The following is a 22,036-nucleotide window of genomic DNA, read 5'->3' on the forward strand; positions in this document are numbered from 1 at the left end:
ACCTTTCTCACCTGGGCCATTTTTTTTTCAAATTACTTTGTAAATAATTTATTACAAGCATAACCATGAAGCTCTTGTTACAATAAAAAGTAGGTTACAAATTTTCAGTTTAGACTTGCTTTGGGACTCATAATTATGATGTTGGTTTGTTGTTTTTTTTTTTTCCTTCTTCTTTTCCACAACAAAATGTCTCCTTGAAGTTGTCCCACTGTCCTCTGTCCCCCTGGAGCCCCCAGGGGCACCTCTGTGCAGGCAGGGGGCAGTTGTGGCCAACTCGGTTTGCACAAGGTGTGCGTGGGGCTGGGGACACGGCGGTGCTGCCAGCGTCCCTCCCCGGGGTTAGACACTCTGAGTACAACACTGCTGAGTCAGACGTGAGCACGGCAATCACTGCATGAGAACAAGCCTTTCTGAGCAAGCTGAAGCTAATTCCACCGAGTTCTTTGGGAGACTAAAACGTAGATTAAAAATCTCCGGTGCCGGATCGGCTCCTACGGGGCCGGGCCGGGGTGGCCCGGGCCGGGGTGGCTCCCGTCCCCTCAGGTGGGCTCGGGCTCCGCAGTCACTTCTGGCTTCACCGCCTGGCCCTGCGCAGTCCCTGCGGCAGTGAGGAGCACCAGGGGCTCTGGCTCCAGCGCCTTGCCCTTGTCCTGGGCCTGGGTCAGGGGGTGCACCATGGACATGTGCACGTTGAGGTTGTGCGCCTTCTCGAAGCGCTTCCCGCACTGGTCACACGCGAACTCCAGCTCGGCCTCGGCTTTGTGCTTGGTCATGTGGTACTTGAGGGAGGCGCGCTGGCGGCACTGGAACCCGCAGATCTCACACCTGGGGGGCACAGGGGCTCAGCACAGCCTGCTGCCCCCCTCAGCCAGGAGAGCTGGGGCTGGGAATGGACACCGAGGCTGCTGCTGCTCCCCTCAGCCAGCAGGGCTGGGGCTGGGAATGGAGCTGGGAATGGACACTGAGGCTGCTGCTGCCCCCCTCAGCCAGCAGGGCTGGGAATGGACACTGAGGCTGCTGCTGCCTCCCTCAGCCAGGAGAGCTGGGGCTGGGAATGGACACTGAGGCTGCTGCTGCCTCCCTCAGCCAGGAGAGGGGCTGGGAATGGACACTGAGGCTGCTGCTGCCTCCCTCAGCCAGGAGAGGGGCTGGGAATGGACACTGAGGCTGCTGCTGCCTCCCTCAGCCAGCAGGGCTGGGGCTGGAGCAGGTGCTGGGAACAGACATTTCATTGAATCACTGAATCCTGGGGTGGTTTGGGTGGGAAGGGATCTTAAAGCACATCCCATCCCACTCCCTGCCACTGTCCACATCCCCCACACCTTCCACTATCCCAGGCTGCTCCAAACCTCGTCCAGCCTGGTCTTGAACACTTCCAGGGATGGGGAGTCCACAGCCTGTGCCAGGGCCTCACCATCCTCACAGGAAAGAGCATCTTTCCAATATCCCATTTAACCCTGCCCTTTGGCAGTGGGAAGCATTTCCCCCTTGTCCTGTTACTCCAGGACTTTGTCCCAAATCCCTCTCCAGCTCTCCTGGAGCCCCTTTAGGCCCTGCAAGGGGCTCTGAGCTCTCCCTGGAATCTTCTGCAGCCTGAACACACCCAGCACTCTGAGCCTTTCCTCACAGCACAGGTGCTCCATGACCCTGCCCTCATTCATTCCATTTAAAGTGATCCAGGCAGGCTGCTGCCAGCTCCAGGCAGGGTTTGCACCCCAGGATTCCCGTGCCAGGGTCAGTGACTGTCCCCTCTATCCTCCCTGGAATCACCACTTACTGCAGGGGCTTCGCTCCCGAGTGCCGCATCTGATGGACCGAGAGGTGTTTGCGTTGCTTGAAGGTCTGCCCACACTCATCACAGATATAGTTCCGTACCTCTGCCACACAAACAGGGAGTCACGGCTCTGCTGAGCTCTGGGATGGCACCGTACCCCGGCACGTGCCCTGCACATCAGCTGCCACGCTCCCTGTGCCAGTCTGAGCCCCTCCCCTGCACAACAGCTTGTTCCACGTTCACAGGCACACAGGGAGCCCCGTGCCCCTTCCCCCAGAGCCTCAGCACCCCCCGACAGGGCACCAGGGGGTGTGTGTGCCCTGGCAGCCGTGGGACCCACCTGTGTGGATGAGCTTGACGTGCCGCTGCAGGTATCGGTCGATCATGAACACCTTGTTGCAGCCAGGGTGAGGGCAGGGCCGCTCCCGCACCTCCTCGTGGTGCTCCTTGATGTGTTTCTGCAAAGCAAGGACAGAGCTTCTGACAGGGAACAACTGGATCCCCAAACAACACCGAGACCACCACGTGCAAACCCAGGATTTGCATCCCAACCCTGCCCCGGCAGCAGGGGCTGCAGCTGGACACAGCGCAGCCTGTTCCTGCTGTGAGCCGGGGGCAGGCTCCAGGACAGGAGAAACAGGAGAGCCAGAGCCTGGAAAAGGCTCCAGGACAGGAGAAACAGGAGAGCCAGAGCCTGGAAAAGGCTCCAGGACAGGAGAAACAGGAGAGCCAGAGCCTGGAAAAGGCTCCAGGACAGGAGAAACAGGAGAGCCAGAGCCTGGAAAAGGCCAGGACTCCCAGCAGGCTGTTTTTAGTGCCTCCTGCAGAGCAGGGTGGGGAATTAAACCCATCAGGGATCCTCTGCTCAATGCAAGTGGCTGCAGAGTGCTGGGAATCACCAGTGTGGGGCAGGAGCAGAGCTGAGCTCACCTTCATGCCATCAGCCCCTCTGTAGACAGCAGTGCAGCCCTGGTAAGGACACTTGTAGATGGTGGGCAGCTCCTCCCTGCAAGCAGAGCTGTGTGAGGTGTTGTGGCTGTGGGGCTGCAGCCCAGCCCAGTCCTGAGGGACCCTCCTTACCGTTCACATTTGATTTTTTTTTTCCAGCCTGGCTTAGGACCCGGCTTTTTCCTTATTTTGGGCTCTTCCGCCTTCTTTGCTTCTTTACTGTCGCTTTTCTTGCCAGAAACCCTCCAAGAAAGAACCAGGACAGTGGTTTAAGACTTGATCTTGGTTTTAGACCCACCCAAGTGCCCCCAGCTGTTACACCTGCTGTGGCCTGGCAGAGCAGGAGCACACACAGCCCCAGGCACACGAGCCAGGCTGTGGCTGTGCCAGGCTGGGGACGAGGGCCCGGCCAGTTTAACCCAGTGGGGAGCTTGGGGGCATCTCTGTGACCCCCAGGCAGGAACAGAGCCCTAAGGAAAGGCATGTCAGCCCCACAGGGGTGGGCACCAGCCCCCCACCCACCCTGAGAGCCCCTTACTTCTTCTCAGGGTAAGGCTCGAAGGAGTCGTCTGAGGATTGCACGTTTCTCTTCTCGCTTTCGTCGTCGCTCAAGAAGTCCCTGAGAGGGAGAAGCTGCCCTTTACCAAGGTGACCTCGGGCTGACCCTCAGCACCAGCACTTCCCCATTCCCAGCACATCCATCTCCCCCAGGGCACGTGTTCTCCTCCCCGTCCTCTCCCCAGCACCGGTGAACGCAGCAAGGACCCAAACCAGGTCCTGTTAGGGCTAAATCTCTGCAAGAATAATCAAACCACTGTCAGGAGAACAAAAAAACGGCTGTTACTGAAAGGATCTATTCATGGGTGAGGGATGTGGCTGCTGCTTCCTCTACTGGGAAAAGGAATTTTGTGGAGCAAGAATGTCACATAATTGTCTGGCGCAGGTTAATGAAGCTGCGGGTCATTCTGCATTCCCTCAAATGGAACAGCCACATTTGGACTTTCCTTTTCCCTCCTTTTAGGCCTTAAGCCATACAAGAAGCAATTAATTCCTGAAGACAGGAAATAGGCAAGAAATCCTTGCGGCCCTTTTGATGTGACAGCTGACAGGCTCAGCTGACTCTGGAGTCACTCTGCACTTGGGCCTTTAGACTGGCAATGCCTGGATTCCTGTATTTACAGCCCCATTCCAAACCCCTGTGTTGGACTGAGCCAAATCCTCGCTCACAACGGACTGCAGAGCTGCCAGGTCCCTCCCTCTCCCATTTCCCAGTTAAAGCAAACAAGGTGGTTTCTCCACGTGCCACCCCGTGCCTGCATTCCCGCTCCCACTGCTCTCCCGGCTCCTTCCCCAGCAGAGAGGGGACAAGCAGGGCCAGGATTGCTGGGAGCAGCCCACAAACACGGAGCACACGTGTGTGCAAACCCCCCAGAGCACAGGAGGGAGCTCAGAGCCCCAGTGCCATGAGCTCTGTGGTGGCAGAGCCACGGCTCCGAGCCCCTGGTGCTGGTGGAGGAAGAGCTCTCGGGGCTGGGGGTTCCCACTGGCAAAGAAGACATTTAGGCTGTGTTAAACCCACTCTTCTCTCACCCCTCAGAAAGGTCACTGAACTCGTCTTTTACCCGCTCATCCGACGTTGCAGACAGAACCTGCTTCCCACTCAACTGGCCTAGGGAAGGAAGGAAGGAGAACACGGTGGGTTACAAGGAAAAGCAGCAGAGCCACTGAGGAGGAGCCGACTGCTCTGGCTGCACTCGCGTGGTCACACCGTGGGGAACACGTGCTCCGTGGCAATCAGTGATTGCTTGAACCAAACTGTCCCCTCTGCCCAGAAACGGCTCTCCCTGAGCTCCACCCTGACCCTGCAGCTCCCAGGAGCAGCTCTTGGTTCCTCCTGTGACACCTGTAACTGAGAGAATTGTCCCCCAGCTGCCATTCTCGTGTCCAGCAGCCGACATCTCCTGTGAGGGCTGGAGCTAAACACGGCCCCGCTTCTGGAACTCAAAATGGGTGTTAATTCCTCACTTCTGTTAGTGGTGTTTGGGGCAGTGCACCCAGCCCAAACCCACTCAGCAGTTTTCCTTTAGGGGCAGAAGGGCCTCCTGGGATTCAGCATCAGCTGCTGCACAGCAGGGAGACCCAGCTTCAGGGTCAAGCCAAAAGAAACATCTGGCAAACACGGTGCTGAGAGGAACCAGTGACCATTCCACATCCCCAGGAAGAGCCTGGCAGCAGGGTCTCCCCTCTATCAGAATGGGAACAGCACACAGGGCCACGAATATGACCTTGTATTCCCCTGTCCCTTCTGCATGGCTCAGCATCCTCCTCCTCAATTGGAGGCCAATCTCTGAGCCCTTCCCAGAAGGATCTGCGCTCTCCTTGAGGAACAGCAGTCTCCAAGGAGAGGGCCCAGCCCCTTGTCACTCCCTGGGCCGCCTCTCCAGCTCCCTGTCCTTCCCCTGAGGCTGGGACAGATCTCAGGAAGCAAATCCCTTACCTGTGGCAGTGCTCAGAGGAGACACGGGCTGCGGCAGGGCCCGCTCCCGGACGGAGGCGGCGCCGTCCAGCCGCGAGGGAGACGGATCCCTGTCCTGCGTGGGCTCCTTCTCCGCGCACCCCGTGCTCCCCGTGCTGGGGGGCCGCTGGCCAGGAGCCGTCCTTGCTGCGGCCTGCTGGGCTCTGGGGGCAGCAACAGCCTCGGCCCCGTTGTCAGTCAGGCGCTGCTGCGCCGGGCCCTTGCCCCAGTCACACCTGAGGGCCGCGGCGGTGTCGAGCAGCGCGGGGCCGCGGTCCGAGCCCGTGTCCATGACGTAGTCGTGGCCGTCGGCGCAGCCCCAGGAGGCGCGGAGCACGCCGCAGTACTCGGAGGAGAGCACGCTGCGCAGCGCCGGCACCGAGGCGCAGCCCCCGGCGTGAGCGTGCGCCCAGCGCACCAGGCTGTGCAGGCACTGCGGGCTGGACGTGATCAGCTCCACTGCCGGGGAGAGGAGGGGAGAGGAGGGGCAGCGCAGTCAGGCCTGGGCACACGGGCATGTGGAGCTGCTCCCCCTGCCAGGGGTGCCCCACAAGGCAGGTGGGAACCACCCCGTTTCCCTTCCCGAAATTTCATTTCATTCACCGGGGCAGTGCCAACACCCGCTCCTGTTTCCTCACAGAACCACTGAGGATGGAAACAACCCCTGAGATCACCGAGTCCAACCCATGACCAAACACCACCCCGTCCACCAGAGGACTGAGTCTTTCCTTAAACACCTCCATCCAGTTTTTCCCTAAACACCTCCAGGGACAGTGGCTGCACCACCTCCCTCCATCACCCACAGCTGAAAGGGTATTTCATATTTCCAATTGTCCCCGGTGTCCAACACCAGCTAGGACAGGACTGGCACTGCCACCCAAATCTGCTCTGCCTGCTCTTGGCACCCCCAGGTGAGCCTCTGCCTGTCTGGCCCAGCTCAGGGAGGTGAAGATACCCCTGAGCAGCCAAAGGGAGGAAGGAGAACCGTAACCAGCTGTGTCAAAGGACACCAGAACCCTCTCAGACATGGTCATTTCCCACCACCCATCATCCCAGCCCTCTGCTGGTGCTGGGGCAGAAAGAAAAAGAGGGTGGGCACTCACCCAGGCAGGAGGCACCTCCTTCCACACCCGGCTGTGCCTGGACCCCGCTGCTCCTGCAAAAACCAGAGGGGCACAGTGGGGTTTGGGGGTCATGGAGGGACCATGGGGCAGCACGGGAGAACAGGGGGCAGCACGGGGCAGAATGGGGGAACACGGAGGAACACGGGGCAGCACGGGAGGCGGGGAAGGCCACGTACTTTCCTTTGGCCTTGGCGTAGCCCGTGGGCGAGGCGTTCACCCTCTGGATGAAGGTGCGGAGCACGCTGCGGCACTTGTAGAACTGGGCATGGCATTTCTTGCAGACGAACTGGGGCAGCGCGGGGTCCTGGCGCACCGCCACGCCCACCAGGCGCTGGAAGTCGGCGAAGAACACCTGGTCCACGCGGCGCTGCTTCTCCGAGCTCTCGCCCAGCACGGGCACCTTGCCGAAGGCATGGCGCAGGCTCCGCGAGGAGAACTTGCCGTGGCACAGGCGGCAGTAGCCGGTGCTCAGCGCTCGGCCGATTCCTGCCCGGGAGGAGCAAACGCGGCTGCTGAGGGGTGGCACCGAGGTGTTCCCTTCCCCTCCACCCCAGCTGCCGCCCTAGCCCTGCCTTCAGCAAAGCACGGGAAATCCAGGCAGGAAAAGAACAGCAGCTGATCCAAAATCAGCCCTTCTGGCCCCACTGGGCCGGTGGCAGAGCCTGCTCTGTGCTGTGGGGTTCCCAGGACTCTGCCAATGCCATGCCTTGGTTCCAGCAGCTCTTCCCGGGTGTTCGTCTCCCAAGGATTTACAGCTGGCATTGTGTCCCTTGGCTGCTCCAACACTGGCTGTCCCACTCCTCAGCTCCCCAGTAGTGTCACCCAGCAGTGTCACCTGTGCCATCCCCACTCTGGGATGATCTCCATCCCTCTGCTGCATCCCAGGTGTGATGGGAATCCCGAGCACGGCCCCCTCTCGGCCCTGATCCAACCCAGCCGTGCTCCGAACCCTGGGGTGGGAGCGGGCTGCCAGGACAGCTGGGACAGGGTGGTGGGACAGGGCAGCACCTCCCGGGGAAGTGTCTTGGGGGGCTGAACCCCCCGTTAGAACGTGCCCCGCGTGCCAGCCGCGGTCCCGGTGCAACGCCGGTGTCCCAGCACCCACCGGAGCCGTTGGAGATCTCGCTTATCTCCTGCCCCAGCTGCAGCACACCCGGGTATCGGCCACCCCAAACCCCGAACCGGGATGGCGGGAGGGTCCCAGGCACCCCCAAACCGGGATGGCGGGAGGGTCCCGGTCACCGCCAAACCGGAGGAGGCAGCGGCAGAGCACCCCGAGCTGGCGGGAGGAGCCCCCGCTCTCCCTGCCCGTGTGCCGAATTGCTCCTTACCCTGCCGTTACCGGCACCGGGATGTTCCGTGTTTCAGGGGGCAGAAACTCCACACAAACGGGCAAATTCTGACCTGCCGCCCGCTCGGTACCGAGCCCCGGGACGGGGGCTCAGACCCGGCCGTGCGGAGGGAGCCCCGCCACACCGAGCCTCGCCCGTACCCGGTGCTCGCGGCCCGTGCCGCTGGCGGTCGGTCTCGCCGGTGCCCCCGCGGCGGCTCCGGCCCCGGGGAAACGGCTCCGGCCGTGCCCCCGCTCCCCCCGCCCCGGTCCCCGCGCTCGGGCCTCACCTGCCTCCGGTGCGCAGGCGGCGGCCGCGGGGGGCTCGGCGGGCTCGGAGCCGCGGGCGGCCGTGCCGGGGGTCCGGCGGGGCGCGGGGGGGGCCCGGGGGCCGCCCGGGGCCGCCAGGAACCGCCCGCGCCGATCGCGCTTCATCGTCCCCGCCGGGCCCGGCGGCTCCGCCCGCCCGCAGCGCCCCCGCCGGCCGGGGGGACCCGCCGCGCCCGGTCCGTCCCGCCGCGCTCCGGGCGGGCCCGCGGCCCCAGCGCGCCGTTCCGGGCGGCCCCGCGGCCATGGCCGCGCCGGGGGGCGCCGAGGGGCCCGCGCCGGGCCGGGGGGGCCGCGGCCTGCAGGGAGCCATGAGGGCGGCGAGCGGCGCCCTGGGCATGGACAGCGCCGGCCGGACCAGGGTGAGCGCGGGCACGGCCGGGGAGGGACCCCCGGGTTCGGCCGCAGCGCCGGGACTGCACCCCCGGGGCTCCCCCCGCATCCCCGGGCTCAACCCCCATCCCCGGGGCTGCATCTGCGGGTTCTCCTGCATCCCGGGGCTCCTCCTGCATCCTCGGCTTCTCCTGCATCCCTGGGCTTCCTCCGCATCCCTGGGCTCCCTCCGCATCCCTCGGCTTCGTCCCCGGCCTCACCCCCATTCCCGGCGCAGCATCCCCGGTCTCATCCGGCACCCCGGGGCTCCCCCTGCGGCCCCGGACTCACGCCCCGCTGCCGGGGCCGCATCCCCGGGCTGCCCCCGCATCCCCGGGCTGCCCTGCATCCCGCTGGGAGCCGGAGCTTCGGTCCCCCGAGGCCGGGGGGGCTCCCGAGCTCCCCTGCCCGGGTCCCTGCTCAGCCCCCGCCTTGGCAGGAGGCGTACGTGGAGTACCTGAAGAGCATCACGCTGATCGCCCAGGCCCTGCAGGAGGAGGCGGCAGGGACAGGTAGGGCAGGACCCCCTGTGCCCCCCGAGGAGCCGGGGCGGCGGGTGCAGGCCCTGCAGTGCCCTCAGCACGCCCTCCCCACAGAGAACAGCGAGGGGGTCACCCCTGACACCCCCAAACTGCTGAAGCTGGCGGAGCAGTGCCTGGAGAGGGTGAAATCCATCGCGGCGGCGCTGGGTGAGTGAGGGGTGCGGGTCCCGTTTTGGGGAGCCGGGTGTCCCCGCAGGGCCAGGCTGGTGGTGGGGCACAGCCCGCCTGTCCTGCCCCCTCCCCAGGGAAAGCCCAGGTGAAAGCGGCCGCGCAGGAGCGGGGCGGGGGCCCGGCGCCCCTCCCCAGGCACCGCCGCGTCTGCTCGGACGAGGGGGGGAAGCTTTCGCCGTTCCTGCCCCCGGAGATCTTCCAGAAGCTGCAGATCGCCGAGGCACAGAGCGCTCGGAAGTACGGGGGGCTCGGAGCTGGCAGATGGGACACGGGGCTGGGACACAGAGTGGTGAAGCATGGGGGCTGATGTGGGCTGGGATACAAAGCCTGGGATGTGGGAGGCTCAAACACAGCGGGTAGGACATGGGGGGTTCAAACACGAGGGGTTTGGGACACGGGGTCTGGCAAGAACTGCCACACAAGGACTGGCGTTGGCCCCATGCCTGCCTGCGGGGTCACGAGCAGGATGTGGTCCTGGCACGTGTCCTGTGCCCTGTGGCGAGTGCTGAGGCCGTTCCTACAGGGAGCTGACCCCGCTGGAGGAGGCCTCCCTGCAGAACCAGAAGCTGAAGGCGGCCTACGAGGCGCGGGTGGCGCGGCTGAACCCAAACCAGGCTGTGCAGAAAACATCTCTGGCAAGTGGGGGCTGGGGAGGAGCTGGGAGCCAGGCAGGGAGAGGGTCCCTGGGGGATCCCCACTGGTGTCCATGAGGTGTGGGTGCATGTTCCCAACTGCCCTCCTGCTCCGCAGACGCTGTCCCTGCAGCGGCAGATGATGGAGAACCTGGTGATCGCCAAGGCCCGGGAGGAGACTGTATCCTTCCCTGTGGGATTGCTCCCAGAGCCCCTGCCCTGTCCTGGCTGTCACCCACCCCACGCAGGCCTCTGGGGTCCCAGCTGGGGGATGGAGGAGGGAGAAGGGCAGTGGGTGAGCACGCTGGTGGCTCTGGGCCCTTAACTGTGCCTGGCCCAGCTGCAGCGCAAGATGGAAGAGCGGCGGCTGCGGCTGCAGGAGGCGGCCAACCGGTGAGTGGGGATGTCACTGCGGGACCCTGAGCTCTGGGGACACCCAGCAGTGCCCTCACTGGCCCGGGCCGTCCCCAGGAGGTTCTCCAGCAGCGTGGCACTCACCCCCGAGGAGCAGGAGCAGCGAGCACTCTACGCTGCCATCCTTGAGTATGAGCAGGACCACGTGAGTGTGTGCCAGGGGCTGCTGGCAGGGCTGGAGGCTGTGCCACGGGGCTGGAGGCTGTGCCACGGGGCTGGAGGCTGTGCCATGGGGCAGGGTGCTGCACCATCCCCCTGACCAGCCCTGGACACTCCCCAGGACTGGCCAAGGCAGTGGAAGGCGCAGCTGAAGCGGAGCCCGGCGGATCTCTCCGTGGTGTCAGGGCTCTTCTCCTGCCTCCTGAGGTACTGCAGGGGTGGGCACGGCCCTGCCAGAGCGAGGGGGCTGCAGGTGCTGCCCGTGCCCCCTGCCCATCCCCTCCCTGTGCCCGCAGCTGCCCCGAGCACCCCATCTCGCAGCTGCTGCGGCGGCTGCAGTGCGCGGTGTACGCCCGCCTCTACCCCGCCGTCAGCCGCGGCCCCGCCGACGCCTCCCCCGGCTCCCCCTCGGCCCTGTCCTTCCTGTCGCTGGACGCCGGGGGCTCCTCGCTGCCCGCCGAGCCCGGGGGCCGCCGGCTCCGAGCGTCCCGCAGCCTGCACTGCATGTTCTCGGTGCCCGAGCACGGCCCGGCCGCGCTGCGGCACAGCCACTCCAGCACGCCCCTCGCCGACAGCGGCGCCCCGGGGCCCGCCGAGCCCCCCCGGGAAAGCTCCTTCGAGGACCTGGAGCGGTTCCTGGCGTCCCCCGAGGGCTGGGCCCCCGCAGAGCCCCCGGCCAGCTCCGGGCAGGACGCGGCGCTGCCGGAGCTGCTGAAGGGCATCGTGAGGGACATCCACAACGCCATCGGTGAGGGACAGCCGAGGGAGCGGGAGCAGGATGGGGGTCCCAGTGTGGGTAGGACGGGGGTCCCAGCGTGCTGCGTGTCTCACCCTTCCCAGACAGGCTGCTGGCTCTCACTCTGCTGGCCTTCGAGGGGCTCGGCACCGCCGCCGGCAAGGACCAGTGCCTGGCTTGCCTGGAGGAGGCTTTCTTCCCCCCGCTGTGGGCCCCGCTCCTGGCCCTCTACAGGTACCACGACCCTCATTGGGGGATCCATGACCCACTGACCCCTTCCTGGCCCCCTCCCCGTCACCTCCGTGCCCGCAGGACCGTGCAGCAGCCCCGCGAGGCGGCCCTGGCGCGCAGCATGGAGCGGCACCGGCACGCCGGCCCCGCCGACCTGGGGCTGGCCTCGCGCCTCTTCCCGCCCGGGCCCGGCCGCCCCGCGTACGCCTCGGCCGTGCAGGACCTGCGGCTGATGGCGCTGGAGAGCTGTCCCCGCAGGAAGCTCGAGTGCATCGGTGAGCGGCGCTGGGGGCGCGGGGCAGGGGCCCAGGGTGGCGATGGTGGCCCTGACGCCCGCCCTGTGCCGCAGTGCGGGCCCTGCGTGGCATCTGCGAGTGTGCCGAGGAGTACTGCGGCTCCCGGGACGGCCGGAGCCTCGCCACGGCCGCCATGTGAGTGCAGGAACCACGGGGAGTGAGGGACGGGTGTGGGGCCTGTGCCCAGCGCGGTGTTGGGGTGCCAGTCCCTGTGGCCAGCACGGCTGACAGCCCCTGTTGTCACAGCGGGGCAGATGACCTGCTGCCCATCCTGTCCTACGTGGTGCTGCAGACCGGGCTGCCCCAGCTGCTCTCCGAGTGTGCGGCCCTGGAGGAGTTCATCCATGAGGGGTACGTGCCAGGGTGCTGGGCATGCAGGCACCTCCGGGCTCAGGACACCAGCACCCTCCTGGGACGGGGCTGTGAGGGTGGGGAGTGGGTTAGAATAGCAGCAGGGCTGAGGGGCGGTGGGTGTGATGGTGTTGTGGTCATGGCGGTGCCCCAGCCGTGATGCTGCGGTGCCCGTGGCGGTGTCCCGGTGGTGACAGTGCGATGGCTGTGGCACAGGTACCTGATCGGGGAGGAGGGGTACTGCCTGACGTCCCTGCAGAGCGCCCTGTCCTACGTGGAGTCGCTGCAGTGAGGAGGGGGCGGCGCGGGACCCCCAGACCCCGGGCAGGTGCTGCGGCCGCGCCGCGGGTCCTCCCGCCCGGCAGGGGGAGCTGTGGCGCGGGCGCGGCCCCGCCCCGGGGCGGAGCTACGGGCGGCACGTGCGTTCCGGCCCGGTGCTCGCGGAAGGGGAGCTGGGCGGGAGCGGGAGCGGCAGGTGCGGGGGAACCGGGACCGGGGCGGAACCGGGGCCGGCTGGGAACACCGGCAGCCCTCGATGGGGGGTGGAACCAGGGCCGGGGAGTGGCACCGGGGGCACTGGGACCAGGGAGGTGCCCGGGAGGCCTCGGGGGAGCGGAGTTCCGCATCCGAGGCTTTGGCGGGGGATCCTCACAGCATCGGGAGGGGGACCCGGGGTACCGGGGAGGGGTCTCACGCTGCTGTGCCCGCAGGATGTGTGCAGGCTCGGCGCTGCGGCAGGAGCAGCGGCAGGACTTCGGGCAGGAATTGCGGCAGGAGTTCCACCGGGAGTACCGCCGCTCTCTGCAGCGGGAGCTCGGCCCCGCCGGGACCTGCCCCGGCCCCGCCGTGGCGGAGCGGCTGCGGCAGCGGCTGCAGCAGGAGCCGGCGCTGCTGGAGGCGCTGCAGGAGGACGCCCTGGCACTGCTGGCCCGGGGGCTGCGGGACCACCCCGACCCCGGGCTGGCGCTGCGAGGCCTGGCCGGCGCCTTCCGGCTGCTGGAGCTGGCGGCCGTCAACCTCTACCTCTTCCCGTGGCGCCGGGAGTTCGGCAGCATCCCGGTGAGGCCCCGAGGTGGCGAGGGGATGGTGTGGGGGTACCCAGGCACCTCCAGCCACGCTCCCCGCTCTCCTTGCAGACCTTCTCCGGCGCCTACGTGCACCTGCTGCGCCCGGCGCTCCCCGAAGCCGACCTGCTGCGGAGTTTGGGCCGGCTGGGCTACGAGCGGCGGGAGCGGCACCGCCTGGCCGTGAGCCGGCTGCCCCCGGGGCCCGCGCTGATCGCCGCCGCCGTCGGCTTCCTGGCCTGCCGCCTGGAGTGCGAGATCCTGGCAGAGCTGGCGCTGCAGCTGCGGCAGCCCCGCGCCGAGGAGCTGCTGGAGGCACGGCACCGGGCCGGGGGTGCCAAGGGATGGCTGGAGATGCTGCAGGACCTGGGGACACAGCGCAGGGCAGCTCCCGACTGTGGTGACAGCGTGGATCTCTACCAGGAGAGGCCAGACAGCCCTGAGGACATGGGCAGCAAGGACACGGCCCCCCGAGCGCTGTGGAGGGACCCTCAGGACGTGCCCGCGAGGGACTGGGGCCGCTGCGACAGCACGCTGGGGCCAGAGCCTGTGGGCAGCACCGATCCGGACACCTCCTCTCACCTGTTCCCGCAGCCTGAGCTGGTGGGGACCAGCACAAGTCCCCAGGTGGTGGGGGAGCCCCGGGATTCCCCCCAGGCCACGCCAGAGCTGCCCTGCTACCAGCTGCACTCGTGCCTGCAGCGGGGCATGCTGCCCTCGTACTGCTGCAGCACCTGCCGGCAGCTGCACGGGGGCGGCTGCGCCCTGGGCCGCGCCTGCCGCAGCCAGCACCGCGGGCAGGAGCTGCACGGGGAGCGGCAGCAGCGCCTGTGGCTGCAGCGCACCGAGCTGGACATGCTGCTGGCCCGGGGCTCTGCCCCCAGCTCCTGACACAGTGCTGAGAGCTGGACATGCTGCTGGCCCGGGGCTCTGCCCCCAGCTCCTGACAGGGCCCTGCTGCTTGGCACAAGGACCTGGACTCATCAGCCCCTGAGACAGCGGTGCCAGGCCCTGCTCCAGCCCGGGCACTGCTGCTGTAAATTATTCTGTGCATCAGTAAAGTGGCTGCCTCAGCATGGGGTGTTCTGTCCTGGTGAGGGGGGGCAAGGTGCCCGGTGCAGGGGTGCAGGGATACCTGACAGCACAGTGCCCTGCAGGAGCAGCTCCTGGCTCCCTGAGAGTGGGGACCAGGACCCTCTTAAAGGGGGACAGAACCTGAGCTGTCATGGAGATATGCCTGTCCCCACAGCTTCTCCCACTCCTGCTGCTGGCACCAAAGATTGAAGTCGCTCAACGCAATGTTGCCACTGCCAGATGCTTTTATTGATGGCAGAATCGGGGTTCCCCCCACAGACAGCACAAACCAGGACCCACCTGGGACAGGACTGAGCCTGCCAAGCCTGGGCATCCCCGGGCCCCATCTCTCCTCTCTCCTGGCTCTGGGGCCCTGCTCACCCGGCCGCAGATCGGAGCCTGCCCTGTCCTGCACGGGCAGGTGGATGGAGGAGCCGTCCCCATGGCGCTGGGACTGCTGGGCTGAGGGAATCCTCCTCAGCCAGGACACGTCAGGCTGTTCCAGGGCACAGCTCAGGGCTTGCTGCGCTTGGCCTGGCTCTCCAGGGCCGTGCTGGCCGCCCGCTTGTTCCGGTGGTGTGGGAAGGTGGGCATCAGCTCGGGCTCACAGGCTGTGGGGCACAGACAGGGGTCAGTCAGCAGGGCCAAAGCCCCCCAGCCCTGCCCCGCCCCAGCACGGCGAGTACTCACGCAAGGGCTTCTCCTTGAAGTAGGAGCTCTCCAGGCAGTCCTTGGCCGTGGCCCTGCGGGGACAAGGACAAGTGGCAGGGACCACCCCAGGCTGGGGGACAGCGTGGGACAGGTCCCTGCCCTGCCCACCCCACATCCTGCCTGGCTTTACCTTTTCTTGGGGTCATACATGAAGAGGAAGTTGAGCAGTCGCAGCCCAGCCTCCGAGAGCCAGGGGAACCTGTGCTTGAGGTTGTTGTAGGGCTGCTTGCGCAGGGTGTACTGCGTGGCCAGGGGCAGCTTGGAGAAGCCCTGGGGGAACAGGGTGTGAGGAGGGGCCAGGGCAGCTCCAGGGAGAAGGGACAGGGGGAGAACGGGCAGGGAGCTCTCACCGGCCAGATGTTCTCGTTGGGTGTCCCCAGGAGCTGCACAATCAGGTCGATCTGGTGGATCTCAGAGGTGCCTGGCAGCAGTGGTTTGTGTGCCAGCAGCTCGGCCAGGATGCAGCCAGCAGCCCTGCGGAGCACAGGAGCCCCCCCAGTGACCCCCCTGCAGTGTGCAGCCCTCCCCAGTGACCCCCCTGCAGCCCCCAGCCCCCCTTACCACATGTCAATGCTGGTGGTTTGGGTGGTCATGCCCAGCAGCAGCTCTGGTGCACGGTACCTGCAGAGGGGACACTCAGTGTCAGAGCTGGCACCACCTATCCCAGTGGGACACCCACCCTGGCACTGCCACTCACCACAGGGTCACCACTTTGGGGGTCATGGGCTTAGGGGGCATCCCGTAGGTGCGTGCCAGGCCAAAATCAGCTGCAAGAGAGAGTGGCAGTCAGGAGGGAGCCCAGCTCTGAGCTGTGCTCGTGGCACAGGGCAGCCAGGGCCCAGTGCAGGTGCCAGCACTCACCTATCTTCACACAGCCCTTGTCAGTCATCAGCAGGTTGGAGACCTTCAGGTCCCTGTGGGAAACAGCAGCTGGAGCTGAGAGAGCGCACAGAAATTCCAATCCCATCGTTCCATGGCCTGCCTGCCCTGCCGGTGCTCCCAGGACGTGGGAGGTGTCCCCAGACCCCCCTCTGTCCCCCAGCCCCATCCTGCCGCTCCCACCTGTGGATGATGTAGTTCTCATGGAGGTACTGCAGGCCCCTGAGCACCTGCAGGATGATGCACTTCACCTGGGGACAGAGGACAGGAGCTGTCACCTCTGTGGGAGCAGCGCTGACGGCACAAAGCCACACTGCCCAAACCCCCTGGGGTGTCCTGCAGTCCCTCCATCCCTGTGTCCTCCCAGGGGTTCTGGGTGGGCATTTTCCCCCAGCTCTGTTTCCCTGACAGTTTGCTCCAGCCCCAAACCCAGCCTGCAAAGTCCCTGAAGGCTTCCCTGAGAGTCAGCAAAGCCCAGCTCCATCAGAATCCCTGGAATCCCCCAGCTCAAGGTCTAGGGAGCCCTTCACAGTGCCCTCATGGAATGGCAGCACCCTCTCAATGGTGCTGGACCCAAATCCTGCCCCAGCCTGTACCTGAGCCTCCGAGAAGGGCGTTTGCATGTTCTCCAGGAGACTGGCCAGGTCCTGCTCGCAGTACCCCATCACCAGGAAAATGCTGTGGGACACAAGGCAAGGTCAGAGCCTCCCCCAGCACAGCTCTGGCTGCTGGGGCAGCCCAGGGCTCCAGGGAAGGTTTGGGAGGCACAGGGAGGACACACAGGGGACTCTCACCTCTCCAGGTGGTTTCCCACAACCACGTCCTTCAGCTCCACAATGTTGGGGTGCTGGAGCTGCAGGAGCAGGGTGATCTCCCGCAGGCTGCTGATGGGCATTCCTGGGGGAGAGAGGGAGGGAGGGACACAGTGCTGCAGAACGGCCTGGAGGCAGTGCCAGGACAGAGCCAGCCCTGCTCCCCTCCTCCATTACCATCCTTCTCGTTGTCCATCCGCACCTTCTTCAGGGCCACCGTCTCGTTGGTCAGCGTGTCCCGGGCACGGTCTGGGGACAGCACAGGCCGCCTTGGCACCAGGACACACACCTGGCATTGCCCCCACCTCACCTCAGCCCCCCTGCCCAGCCACAGGGGGAACTGTGGGGGCTACAGGCGCCTCCCGCCCCAAACCGTGCTGGGATTCCACACGGGGAATGGCTTCCCGAGGGCAGGGAGGGACGGGATGTCCGTAAGAAACCGCCCTGGCACAGGCACCCAGAGAAGCTGGGCTGCCCCCGGATCCCTGGCAGTGCCCAAGGCCAGCCTGGACCGAGCACTGTGATCTGGTGGAGGGCAGCCAGTGGAAGCGCCATCCCTACCCGGGCAGGGAGCGGAATTAACCCCGAGGGCCCTGCCCGGTCCGCACGGCCACCCCCAGGGACGCCCAGCCCGCACTCACAAACGATGCCGTACGTGCCCTCTCCGATCCGGTTCAGCTTCTCAAACTCCTTCACGCTGCGGCACCGTCCCAGCTGAAACCAAAACCGGCGCTCAGCCCCGAGGGCTCCTCACGGGAAGGAACCCCCCGGCTCCCACACCCCGGGACCCGCCGCACTCACCCGATCGGCCGCCGGGACCTCGAAGAAGCCGTCTCCGCGCAGCCGCCGCAGCCGCAGGGGCTCCAGCTCAGGCTCGGCCGGTCCCGGTGCCGGTTCTGGTCCCGCCTCAGCCGCTGCCATGTCCGCGACGCCGAGTTCCGCTCTGCGCACGCGCGCTATTATCCCGCCTCAGGCCCCGCCCACACTCAGGCCCCGCCCACACGCATTAAGCCTCTGGAAACCGTTGTTAGAGAGGGACCAATAGCAACCCCGCCCCGGGATAGCCCCGCCCCATTTAGCCACGCCTCTCGTTGCCCCGCCCTCAGTCCCGCCCCGCACCGGATTTTTGGCTCCGCCCCCTCCGTCCTACACCCCAATGCTTCCCGCTGCCCACGTGACATTCCCCCAACCCCGCTCTCGCGAGACTCAGCGCGCGCACCCCGGAAGCGGCGGCGGCGTCACCCGGAAGCGGCGGCAGAACCCGGAAGCGGCGGCGGGCAGGATGGACGGTACCGGGGGTTGGGCGGTACCGGCGCCTCCCGGCGGGGCCGGGGCGGGGCGGGAGGGGTGGGGCTGGGGGTGAGGGTCGGAGCCGGGACTGGCGGCCGGGAAGCGTGGGCGGGGTCGCCGGTCACCCGCTGCCGGTACCGGCCCCGTCGCTGAGTCTGTGCTCTCCTTCCTTTCCAGACACGCTCTTCCAGCTGAAGGTGAGAGCAGCGGAGGCCCTTCCCCTCCTTTCCATCCCGTACCGCCGGTCCCGGGGGAGTCCCGGGCCCGGTTCCGCCCGCTGGCTCGACCTGACCGGGGCTGGTCCTGCGGCGGGACCGGGACCCGGCCCGAGGGGGTGGCCGGAGGTGCCGCGGGCAGGGGGTCGGGCAGCGTGGCCAGTGAGGGGTGGCAGGGGTGGGACAGGTGGGCAGTGGCACGGTGGCACAAAGGGGAGCAGCTGTCCAGTGCCAGAGGGTGGGATGGGAAGGGAAGGGAAGGGAAGGGAAGGGAAGGGAAAGGAAGGGAAGGGAAGGGAAGGGATGGGATGGGACATGGGGCAGGGATTCCTGGCTGAGAGGGTGGGCAGGGGCTGGCACAGGTGCCCAGAGCAGCTGGGGCTGCCCTGGATCCCTGGCAGTGCCCAAGGCCAGGCTGGACAGGGCTTGGAGCAGCCTGGGAGGTGTCCCTGCCATGGCAGGGTGGGGCTGGATGGGCTCTGGTTGTCCCTCACTGTCCCTCACTGTCCCTCACTGTCCCTGCAGTTCACTGCCAAGCAGCTGGAGAAGCTCTCCAAGAAAGCTGAGAAGGACTCCAAGGCCGAGCAGGCCAAAGTCAAAAAGGTGTGTGGGGCCCATCCTGGCACTGGAACCCCCCCTGCCCCAGTGTGGGGCCCATCCTGGCACTGCCATCCCCTCCTGCCCGCTGTGGGACCAGGGCAGGGCAGACCCCGCTGGGAAGGACTCTCTGTGCATGGCACAGCCCAGGGCTCTCTCTGTGCATGGCAGCCCCAGGGGCTCTCTCTGAGCTCTCTCTCCCTGCCCTGGCAGGCCCTGCAGCAGAAGAACGTGGAGTGTGCCCGTGTCTATGCCGAGAACGCCATCCGCAAGCGCAACGAGGGGCTGAACTGGCTGCGCATGGCGTCGCGCGTGGACGCCGTGGCCTCCAAGGTGCAGACGGCCGTCACCATGAAGGGGGTAAGGGAGAGCTCTGGGCTGCCCCAGCCCTGGGGGTGCTCACAGGGGCCTGGGAACAGGGCAGAGACCGGAGCTGACTCTTATGTTGGAATTAAATACAATACAGCCGATGGGATGGGCCTGTGACCGTGTTCACAGGGGTCTGAGGATGAGGGAAGAGATGAGGATCTGACTCCACGGTTCACAAGGCTGATTGATTATTTTATGGTATATATTACATTAAAACTATACTAAAAGAATAGAAGAAAGGATTTCATTAGAAGGCTGGCTAAGAATAGAATAGAAAAGAATGATAACAAATGTTCTGTCTCGGACTCTCTGTCTGAGCCAGATGGGCTGTGATTGGCCATTAATTAGAAACATCCAACATAGACCAATCAAAGGTCCACGTGTTGCATTCACAGCAGCAGATAATCATTGTTTGCATTTTGTTCCTGAGGCCTCTCAGCTTCTCAGGAGGAAAAATCCTAAGGAAAGAATTTTTCATAAAGATGTCTGCGACACGTGCCTGGGCTCGTCCGGCCCTTTACTGCCTGACCAAAGGTGGCAGCTGTGGTGGTTTCACCCAGAGACACCTTTGGCTGGCTGGGTGTGTGGTGGTTTCACCCAGAGACACCTTCTCAGGAGAAAAATCCTGGCAAAGGGATTGTTCAAAAAATATCACAGCTACACATCCCCTTGTGGAGCTTCCCCTCTCTCTGCCCCCAGTCACCCCCTGTAGGACACAAAACAACGTGAGTGCACACACACACTGCTGCTCTCAAGGTGGAAAAAGGGAGGTTTATTTTCTGACTCTAACATTTATAGGCCTCCAAGAGTGACAGTGGATTGGAGGGAGAAAGTTCCACCTCTCCAGTGACACTGGGCAAACCAACAGTCCATCAAATTCCTCCTCCTCCATAAGAGAATGCAAAACAATAAGTTATTTACAGGAAGCGTGTGAGAAAGTTTGCTATAAAAATGTAAACATCACGAAACTTAAAAAATCTTAAAAAATCAGGGTGACAACCCCCGGCACCCCCGTGTCCCCAGCTGACCCCAGCAGGGCTCCTGGTGGTGGTGTCAGACCCCTCAGACAGGTTCATCCTACCTGGGATGGGTCAGGACAGTGCTTGGGTTTGTCTGCAGCCCTCAGAGCATCCCTGAGGCAATCTCCTCTTGCAGGTGACGAAGAACATGGCCCAGGTGACCAAGGCCCTGGACAAGGCCCTGAGCTCCATGGACCTGCAGAAGGTGTCGGCGGTGATGGACAAATTCGAGCAGCAAGTGCAGAACCTGGATGTGCACACGTCGGTGAGTGCTGGGCGGGCAGGGTGAGACCCCTGGCGGGGCTGTGTCCGGGCAGGGGGACAGGGCTGTGTCTGTGCCAGGTCATGGAGGACTCCATGAGCTCGGCCACCACGCTGAGCACGCCGCAGGAGCAGGTGGACAGCCTGATCGTGCAGATCGCCGAGGAGAACGGGCTGGAGATCATGGACCAGCTGAGCCAGCTGCCCGAGGGCGCCTCGGCCCTGGGGGAGAGCTCTGTGCGCTCCCAGGAGGACCAGCTGTCCCGCAGGTTGGTGCTGTCCCTGTCCCTGTGCTCCCAGGGTCCCTCCCTGGCCTCAAGGGGAGGAGCTGCCCATCCCTGGGGGCTCTCAGGGGCTCCCTGGCCCTCCCTGGGGCTGCTCCTGCTGCCCTGACCCTGCTCTCCCTGTGCTGCTCTCCCTGCAGGCTGGCTGCCCTGAGGAACTGAGCTCTCCCTGGGGCTGTGGATGGCACTGCTGGAGCAGGACCCCCTCCTGCAGCCCCCCTGCCTCTGGACTGTTCTGGGGGGTGACAGCCCTTCCCTGAGCCTGCTGTGATCCCGGTGGGGATGTGGGAATGCTGTGCTGGATTCTGGGGGGCTTTGTCTGGGGGTGCTGCTGCTGGCAGGGCCCCACGCCCTGTCTGAGGGGAGCACTGAGGGGATTGATTGATCTCCCTGCTTAGGGATGCTGCTCCCCAACCCCTCTGGCGTTCCCTGCCCAGGGCTGAGCGGGGGGCTGAGCTCCTCAGGGGCTGCTCGGGAGGAGCAGGAGAGCCTGCAGGGGTCCCCAAACCCGGCCGGGGCTGGGCAGCTCGGTGCCTTGCAGGAAGGGCGGTGCCAGCGGGTGTCCCCTCCCTCGCTGTCCCCAGCCGGGTGTCCCCTCCCTCGCTGTCCCCTGCCCTGTGCTGCTCCGTGCCCCCCGGCCACAGCCCAGCCCGTACCACGAAGTGCCCTTTGGAGCGCCCTCCCTGCCCAGCCCCGTGCGTGTCGATGCCCACATTCCCCGGGCACTGCCAGCTGGAAATGGTTATCCCGGCCCTGCCTGCACGGTGAGGAGCCATGGCCAGCGCTGGGGGCTGTGGGGGCCGCAGACACGTCCCCAAATGTGCCCCTGCTGGGTGGGTGTGACAGGGAGCGCAGAACCATCCCGGGACAGCTCTGCTCCATCCTTGTGCCTCGTCCCTCTGTCCCCTCGCTGCTGGCACCGGGCTGGGGCTGCTCTCTCTCCGTGTCCCCTCCCGCTGCTCACCCCTGTCCCTTGTCCCCTCCCCGCGCTGCCGGAGCCGTTTGTGCCCCTCCCACGGCCCTGCCGGATGGCTGGAAGCTCTCCAGGAAGGAAGCTCCGTTTCCTTTGGGTGTCCCAGCAGGAACTGTCACCTCTGGGGGGTGTCGTGGGGCCCCCTGCCCGGCACAAACACTTCCTGCTGCGCTGGTTGTTTTTCCCGAGTTCAGTGGCCTTGGAGCGTGTGGCTGGGGACGCAGAGCCTTCCTCTCCACCGAGGAGGAGGAGGAGGAGGCAGCTTTGGGCTGCAGCAGAGCACTGGATCTTGTCCCACCTCCCGAGGGGCCGGCTGGGAAGCTGGGGGACCCTGGAGGTTTGTGCCTGGCTCCCTGCACGGTGTCCCTGCAGCCCTGGGGCTCCAGACCTGCCCCTGTCCCTCTCCTGGGCTGTCTCTCTGTGGTTTCATTGGTGGTTTTTTTTTTAAGCTTGTCTTATTTGCCTTCTTTTTGCCCAAACCGTGTCCACGCCCTTCTGTGGGTTTAAATAAACAATCTCTGAAGAGCCCAGTGTGTGTTGGGGGGGGTGGATGCACCCGGGGTCTG

At 65.4% G+C, this 22,036-nt stretch overlaps 5 protein-coding genes across 5 annotated transcripts; 3 read left to right on the forward strand and 2 right to left on the reverse strand.

Annotated features, from left to right (window-relative positions):
- Positions 1 to 71: 71 nt before the first annotated feature.
- Positions 72 to 8,126, reverse strand: ZNF276 (zinc finger protein 276). Its single transcript, XM_054269586.1, has 11 exons — positions 7,982 to 8,126; positions 6,538 to 6,847; positions 6,341 to 6,393; positions 5,220 to 5,696; positions 4,313 to 4,391; positions 3,261 to 3,341; positions 2,855 to 2,965; positions 2,705 to 2,780; positions 2,115 to 2,232; positions 1,778 to 1,877; positions 72 to 825 (listed from the first exon to the last, which is right to left on the reverse strand). The coding sequence occupies exons 1-11, from the start codon at positions 8,124 to 8,126 to the stop codon at positions 540 to 542; spliced, it is 1,836 nt and encodes a 611-aa protein (XP_054125561.1). The 3' UTR covers positions 72 to 539.
- Positions 8,127 to 8,263: 137 nt separating this feature from the next.
- VPS9D1 (VPS9 domain containing 1) lies at positions 8,264 to 12,717 on the forward strand. The gene is made up of 16 exons (XM_054269449.1): positions 8,264 to 8,380; positions 8,830 to 8,902; positions 8,987 to 9,079; positions 9,178 to 9,340; positions 9,627 to 9,738; positions 9,854 to 9,916; positions 10,076 to 10,128; positions 10,207 to 10,294; positions 10,430 to 10,515; positions 10,605 to 11,056; positions 11,149 to 11,278; positions 11,357 to 11,550; positions 11,625 to 11,706; positions 11,818 to 11,922; positions 12,139 to 12,250; positions 12,633 to 12,717. The coding sequence occupies exons 1-15, from the start codon at positions 8,264 to 8,266 to the stop codon at positions 12,212 to 12,214; spliced, it is 1,887 nt and encodes a 628-aa protein (XP_054125424.1). The 3' UTR covers positions 12,215 to 12,250; positions 12,633 to 12,717.
- On the forward strand, positions 12,634 to 14,059 carry SPATA2L (spermatogenesis associated 2 like). Its single transcript, XM_054269587.1, has 2 exons — positions 12,634 to 12,933; positions 12,975 to 14,059. The coding sequence occupies exons 1-2, from the start codon at positions 12,634 to 12,636 to the stop codon at positions 13,875 to 13,877; spliced, it is 1,203 nt and encodes a 400-aa protein (XP_054125562.1). The 3' UTR covers positions 13,878 to 14,059.
- Positions 14,060 to 14,287: 228 nt separating this feature from the next.
- CDK10 (cyclin dependent kinase 10) lies at positions 14,288 to 17,643 on the reverse strand. The gene is made up of 14 exons (XM_054269588.1): positions 17,582 to 17,643; positions 17,264 to 17,405; positions 17,104 to 17,176; positions 16,640 to 16,711; positions 16,445 to 16,547; positions 16,247 to 16,328; positions 15,834 to 15,901; positions 15,633 to 15,685; positions 15,469 to 15,538; positions 15,333 to 15,392; positions 15,122 to 15,245; positions 14,902 to 15,041; positions 14,751 to 14,803; positions 14,288 to 14,671 (listed from the first exon to the last, which is right to left on the reverse strand). The coding sequence occupies exons 1-14, from the start codon at positions 17,641 to 17,643 to the stop codon at positions 14,574 to 14,576; spliced, it is 1,200 nt and encodes a 399-aa protein (XP_054125563.1). The 3' UTR covers positions 14,288 to 14,573.
- Positions 17,644 to 17,700: 57 nt separating this feature from the next.
- On the forward strand, positions 17,701 to 21,455 carry CHMP1A (charged multivesicular body protein 1A). Its single transcript, XM_054269445.1, has 7 exons — positions 17,701 to 17,751; positions 17,930 to 17,949; positions 18,493 to 18,570; positions 18,778 to 18,924; positions 20,089 to 20,217; positions 20,295 to 20,482; positions 20,638 to 21,455. The coding sequence occupies exons 1-7, from the start codon at positions 17,745 to 17,747 to the stop codon at positions 20,657 to 20,659; spliced, it is 591 nt and encodes a 196-aa protein (XP_054125420.1). The 5' UTR covers positions 17,701 to 17,744; the 3' UTR covers positions 20,660 to 21,455.
- Positions 21,456 to 22,036: the final 581 nt, after the last annotated feature.

Source organism: Melozone crissalis, unplaced genomic scaffold (assembly GCF_028551555.1).
Source record: "Melozone crissalis strain CALT ecotype California unplaced genomic scaffold, PUWL_Pcris_2 ptg000007l_1, whole genome shotgun sequence".
Taxonomy (NCBI): Eukaryota; Metazoa; Chordata; class Aves; order Passeriformes; family Passerellidae; genus Melozone; species Melozone crissalis.